Here is a 7,500-nt window from a genome sequence, read left to right on the forward strand (position 1 = left end):
TGTTTATCAAAATGCTTCAACCTTATAAGTAGCCTTTACACCAAAGCAGTACTCACTCTTAACTATAAGTTCAGTAAAATTAAAGTCTTTGAAGGCTTTGCTAGTCTTTTCAATCTGTTTTAAATTTCATAACATGTATTACCAATTCCTGAGAGTGCTGTTAGCTATGTTATCTAAAACTACGAAAAATAAAGTAACTCCTTGTGCAAACTGGTATCTACAAATACAGTTATTATGCAATTCTTTTCATGCCACAACAAAAACTGCATTTGTATTTTCCAGCTGTGTATGTGCAGAATTCAAAAGCAAACACACCGAGGTAACATCACAGACTTTCACAAATGCAAAGGTACATACAAAGGGCAAACAACATAGTGCTTCAGTACATGGACAAACATAGGTGCTGCTGACATGAACATAACAAGGAAAATCAATAACAAATAACATGACGGAAGGAATGCTGAAAATACAAAAAAATACATTAAGCTATGATACAAAGATTCACAAAACACACATACACACGCACATAATTGCACACAGAATTAAAACAATGTGCAAGGTCACATGAATAATACAAGAAAAATATTTCCAATATGAGAACTATCCATCTTATACTCTGTAAAAGTAAATTAGTTTTTCATCCCTCTTGTAAAAAAAGAAAAGAAAAAAATTACCTATACATAAAAAGAGAGAGAGAGAGAGAGAGAGAGAGAGAGAGAGAGAGAGAGAGAGAGAGAGAGAGAGAGAGAGAGAGAGAGAGAGAGAGAGAGAGAGAGAGAGAGAGAGAGAGAGAGAGGAGAGAGAGAGAGAGAGAGAGAGAGAGAGAGAGAGAGAGAGAGTGTTACACTGCTGAACCAAAGCTGAATGACCACAACTTAAAATAACAAATTCTAACATTTCTGTCCCTGATTATACTCATCTCTATTACTTAAACCTATTTTTTCTGTAGCAACTCAAGAATGTAATTCAAGCAGATATTTAAAAAATTGAAAGATGAAAGTGATAGAGCATAGGATAGGAAAATAAAAAGTTGCAAAATTGGTCTCTCATATCTGAATCTAATAACCAGACTTTTTCATAGTATATTCTCCATATATAATATATATATATATATATATATATATATATATATATATATATATATATATATATATATAATATGTATATATATATATATATACATATAAGAATATGTATAGCCTATACATATATATACATACATACATATATGTATGTATTTATGTATATATACAAATATATATATATATATATATATATATATATATATATATATATATATATATATATACATACATACATACATACATATATAATATAATACAATATATATATATATATATATATATATATATATATATATATATATATATATATATATATATATATATCAACTATTACTTCTTGAAATGGCTTTATTTCCCAAGTCTGTATTCTTTGTTGGTTATTGTGAGTAGATCTGGTTAAAAATTACTAGAACAATAATTCATACAAGTATGAATATATATTTAACATTTTTCAAAGAAATTTAAAAAATATGTCCCTTATTAAACAATTTCAAAAAATATATATTTTCTATCTTACTTTACATTTGCATATTGTTTTATTCTGTAATAGTGATTGGTACAAAGAAGAAAGGACAAAAACAAGACAGAATATGAAGACATGACACTTTGTTCCCAACATAGCTAACATTTCACCACTCTATGAGGACTCAATATTGTGTGAAAAAGTAACAAATCTGTAAGAACAAATAAACTACTTGGTAGGAGTTAATGAATGAAAGCCAGTGTTATATTTAACAGAATTTAGAAGGGTTAATTCCAGAAAAGGAAAAAAAAATACAAAGGATTTTCTCCTTAAAGTAGAAGTTAGTGTGTATACATAAAGAAAGGTATAGATTCTCAGAAGAGGAAGAACGTGCCGTGGATAAACCCAATTCAAGTAGGGAAGTATAGTCAATTTTTAACAACCTTCCACATCCAAGATTGGTCAGTGTAGACATTCAACATTTATTGGAGGAGACTCATTATAAAAATAAACAAATAAATATAATAAAAGGCCCATGTACAAAGTGCAGCCTGGAACTCTGGCTGAGTGTCCCCACGAGTGCAATAAGGGACATTCCTGCCACCAGGTGAAACAGAAAAGGATCTGAATTTCTTGATGAATCTCCTTAAATCTCAACAAAAAATAAACTGATTCTAAATATGGTGTGGTTCTGTTTCATAATCTCAGATAAATGAGTTGCCTGTGTGGCGGGTGTTCCTTGCTTGCACCCTGGAGGTTAGCATTTCTGAGTTCAACCCAAGCAATAGCCAAAACTGCCCAGCACACCCACACATTTCCTGGTGTTTGTCGCCTCGACCTACCGGTTTGCTCTTGATGGGCCGTTTCTGAGGAGAAGATATGACCAAAAGATCAGCATATATCACATATTTTCATCTGACCTTTATGATCTTTATCATACATTGCCTACTCATATTTCCTGCTAAAATAATCTTAAGGATATTAAAACAACAAGTTACCATTAATATTCACTATACACTTCCAGCAATGCATCAGTAAAACTATCTGGCAGTTAGACAATTTTTTCATGTCACTGTTTTATTTTACACTCATTAAATCTTTTGTGTAGATGTTGGGTAATGACATTTATATAAGGTTCCATCTACATTTCATAAAATTCTTCTACCATTTTGATTATCTTTAGGTTAAACTCTTCTTTCATCTAAACACAATCTAAAGATTTCATTTATGTTAATCTACACACCTTATAGTCTTACAACTTTTAATGTGACATGTCTTCTCTTTAACTGTCTTGTCTGTTAGAGAAGAAATTGTCAAGTAAATACTACCATGAACATGATTTCTTATGTATCAGTTCTATTTTAAGTTTTCATGCTTAAACAACTGATTAGTTCCCAGATTATCAAGATGTTCATTATCAAATTATTACATTGATTTTTGGAAAATAAACAAATGAATAACTAAAAAAATCATTAAATCTACCCACAAGAAATCATGTTCATGCATCTACTCTAACCACGTTCTGTTGTTTTCAAAGATCTAAATCATACAAGAAAAGTCAATAGTAGGTAAGGTCTTGTGTTTTTGTCAGAACTGTACAGTTTTTCTTTTTCAGACAAAAATATATTCAGTAGTCTTTGTACACAATTTTTGTCTAGGATGGATAATGAGTGCCCTTTTTTACTGCTGAAAATGCTCTGAACAAAAAACTGTAATTGCACAATGACGATTGTAAGACATATAAAGGCAATATCTACTACTAATACTACTGCAACTTCTACCTGGTTTCTACTAATATTCCACTGTCAAACAGAGTACTTTAAAGTAACAATATTTTTCCATATAAGGAACATACTTCAAGTCCTAAAACCATTTCTTATCATCAACTTCTTCCTTTCATTGTTAATTATGATGCATCAAATGTTATTCATGCATGTCTAAATGATATTAAGAGTTGTTTCCAAAATATGCTATATACATTGTGATGCTTTAACTGTACAATCTTCTGTTTATTTCATTGTTTAGATGACTGGATCTGTATAACCTCAATTTCAACTAATCCTAATAGTTTGGTATCTATGCAAGATACACACAATAAGTTACTTTTAAGAAAATCATTCCAGCACTCTAAAGCTATTACACATCAAGTAAAACTGTAACACAAGTTTCCATTTTTTTAAAACTTGGGGCTAAACTGCTTCTCTGTTTAATGGCTTCATACTCTCACTGTAATACCTGATAGCAAAAATTACAAGCTCTGCCTGGAAAGATTTAGAGGAAAAAAGTCAGGAGGGCAACACAAAAAACTTTATAGAAAGTGACAATACCACTGCCTCACAAGTGGGAGCCACTGTTGTAGACACACTCTACAACTTGTCTCATACCCAGGAACTAATAGTTGAGGCATACTCAAGGAGCTATACCATATGTGAATTTTTTTTGATGCTGCAACACTGAGTTGGTGAGAGATGATGGACACACAGAGGATAAAAAAATAAACTTATAGAACAGGAGCAAATATAAGTGGCACATTCTCTGGAACTGTTTAATGCACAAGGTGGGCAATGATCACTGCATAGAATAAATAGGCAGCCTACTTCATACTTGTGTATCAACACCAAGCATAGAGGGTTCCTTAGGTCTTAGTACTTCTCCAGATGCAGAAATCCAAAAAGATGTCCTCTCATAGAGGAGCAACCTGAGGAACAATACCATACAGGATGAAAACTCCTCTGAGACTGATCTCAAGGCCACCTGCAAATAGGGGATAAACCAAGGAAAGCCTGAGAAGGAAACAGCACTGCAGGAAATGGGATACAAGGCAAATCACAAGAAGAGCTGCTCTTCTCTAACAAAGTGAAAAAGTAGCCTCTTTATGCACTCCAAGAAATGAATCACTTGGGTCCATATTTTTTGCACTCCATATGGTATATACCTACAGAGTGAGGGTTCAACCATCAAGCAAAAATGGCCTCCCAAGAAGCATCCTCTCCAGAATTCAGGAGGGAAAATAATGTAGGGGGAGTAGACCTCTGTGTGTGTCATCATGCATCTATCTACATATGGGGCAACCAAGAAAAATTCTCTTTAGATAGAGAAACCATTTGCTTGGTCTTATAAATGATGACAGGAAAAGCAAGAAATAACTCCATAATTATAAATAAAGGAAAACTATTTCTCCATACTTTTTACACCTTCCTGTACTTGTAAATCTGTTGCACTAACAAGAGCATATTTCTGCTTCATTATAGACACAGTCCTTAATCCATATGCTTAGCAAGATTATGATACACCACTAAAATGGGAGACTTCCTTAACAATCTAATTTTCTTCCTAAACTCAAACTCAGTCACTCATTCACTCACTCTCTCTCTCATGTGCACACATGCACACACACCCACACACCCATGTACACACATACACACAAATATTCACAGGCAAAGACATGCACTCAAGGTACATTCACACAAAGGAATATCACAGTGTGACAGAAGAGCTCTTGACAGCAAGGAAAAGAAACAAGAACAACAGCTACCAGCATCTCTAACAAAGGTCTAGGGTATGGGCAAGAGCACATTACAACAGAAATGAATGACATAGGTGAATTATCATGAATGAGAATAAAAGAGACACTGATCTTCATCCAGATACTCGCAGCTTAAGTAAAATGTTTATCAATGCATCCTTTCCAGCTAGTAGTTGTTATCTTTGCTACTGTACTCTCAGTTTCAGTATTATAACCACTTGTATATAGCAACTATATTATGGAGGGAGGGGGAGAGAATAAGCAAAATTGTTTTCATTTGTTACTACTATATTCATCTATCTAATAAAAGATACCATTATCATTTCTTGTCCAGGCATTTCAGTTTATCACTGTCTGGTACTATGAAACATATCAACACGTAGCTAAATCTTCGCACTCAATTACTTTTCTTTTTTCCTCTAATTGTTTCTGTACTATTCTCATGTAACTTTTGTGATATTCTGATGTTTCTTACAGCACTTAAAACATGCATGGTGAAATACAGAAAGAAACAATAAATATATTTTTCAGTCCTCTGAAGATAATGCAATACGTCCCTTCCAAATCCAAGTCTACTGAGAATCACTCATGGGGTTTGTTAATGTATTTCTACAATATCAAGAAAATGAATACATTTATCTTTTTAGCTTATCTAGTGGAGAGACAAGGCAGGCAAATTTGACCTTCCTACGTACCTTTTCCTCATCAACAGCTGGCATCCGTTCATGCTTGTAATATACCAAATAAAGTATTTACACATCATTCTAAGACCGAAGGAATACTATAAGTACATTCAAAGAATGGTATTTAGAACACTGCTACTCACTACTATTTTCATTGACTTCATTAAGGTTTTAAGGGGCATTCTGTTATCAAAACAGAATGCTTCAATAGAATATTACCCTTTTCCCATACTTTTGAAGTATTTCTACACAATTGTTATTTTGAAGTGAATGGCTAATCTGTGGAAAACTGTAATATATCAATCCATTTTTAAACATCATACTTCATACTGAAAACAAATAAACACCAAAAATTTCATCTTTTCCTTCATGATAAAAATTCTTTTAATATAACAAAAAAATCATAACTATCCAATACCAAACTTTATAAAATAATGTATGTATGATCTAATGGAATTCCTCTTGACAAATGTAAGAGATATGAATGAGAATGAATATATAGCTAAATTTCCTGATAAGACTAAACAACTATCTCCAATGCAATCAGGTATATGGGCAATGCAACCAATATAACTAACATGGTAGGCACCAAAATAAGAGAGCTAATGGAAAGGCAAAAACCCTTCCTACAAATGATCTTAATATCATAAAATCCTGTACAAAGTAATAAGTGTCAGGTTTGATAAATCACATTCTAACGTAGTTTGAATATCAGGATCAGCAAACGTTAAGTAGATAACTGACACCATAGACCCTCCAAAAAGGAAGGAAGTAGAACTGGAAGCTGTAATAAATCACATCAAAGAATTGTTTGAATGCCTCATAGCTTCTAAATCATCTTTGGCATGGCAAAACTATTTATTCAACAAACAAAAAGATAAATCACCTCACAGCAAATACATGTTTAGTTTGCGAATACGCCTGATACATAGTTTTAGTGAAATGTAATAATACTAATAAGTTGGTATGTTATCATCCTGCATTGTAGAATTACCATTCTCATTCATACCTATTCTTTATGTGTGTAGCCACCCCTTCTGACTGTGTGGGTAATCCGAGAACAATACAAAATGATTATTTGAAATTCCACTGCCTAATCAACAGAAAAGGACAGCTCATTTTTAGAGTTGATTTAGTCCTTAAAACCTCGTTTAGTATTTTGTAGCAAAAGAAGTAGTTGATAGTCACAGAACATACAATTGAGAAGGAGCTATACAATATTCCCTCCTCAGTTTCTACCTGGGACAAACTGTAATGTTATACCACTGCCGCAGAAAAGGGGATAAATTCTAACAGGAAGACAGATTTACACAGAAAGATAATCAATCTCCTAACATATGTTCAGAGCTTCTCTTTTTTTTGGGTTCATTTCAGCACATCAAGAGTATGTCATAAGTTTTATCTTTTTTCTTCTTACTGATGGCAAAAGTATGAAATTCCAATGCACATACAATGAGGAGATGTAAACAAGCAAAACACTCTGATCCTAATCACTCGGTTTGCCAGAGCGATTCTGTAACTTGTCATATCTGTACTAAATCCTATCATGCAGGTTATGCAGCAGTCACGCTAAACAGGTCATGCTGACATAGTCACAACATTCACTTTTGTTGTTGTTTTTAATGCAATGTCATTCTTGGTTGCTAAAGTCAAAGTTATGTATTCCTTCACATGTTTGGCAGGAACTTTTCTTTAAAGCTTGGTGTTGGAATCAAAATTGTCGAACTGCTAAAACAGTGAGTA

The 7,500-nt window shown here is 32.9% G+C and overlaps 1 protein-coding gene across 1 annotated transcript in view; it reads right to left on the minus strand.

Annotated features, from left to right (window-relative positions):
• LOC113819611 (receptor-type guanylate cyclase Gyc76C-like) overlaps positions 1–7,500 on the minus strand; it is a gene marked incomplete in the record, with an annotated part of 271,750 nt that overhangs the window by 47,092 nt on the left and 217,158 nt on the right. The window contains 1 exon segment of the mRNA XM_070113642.1: positions 2,391–2,414. Coding sequence (XP_069969743.1) covers positions 2,391–2,414 — 24 coding nt within the window.

This window comes from Penaeus vannamei, chromosome 34 (assembly GCF_042767895.1).
Source record: "Penaeus vannamei isolate JL-2024 chromosome 34, ASM4276789v1, whole genome shotgun sequence".
Lineage (NCBI taxonomy): Eukaryota > Metazoa > Arthropoda > Malacostraca > Decapoda > Penaeidae > Penaeus > Penaeus vannamei.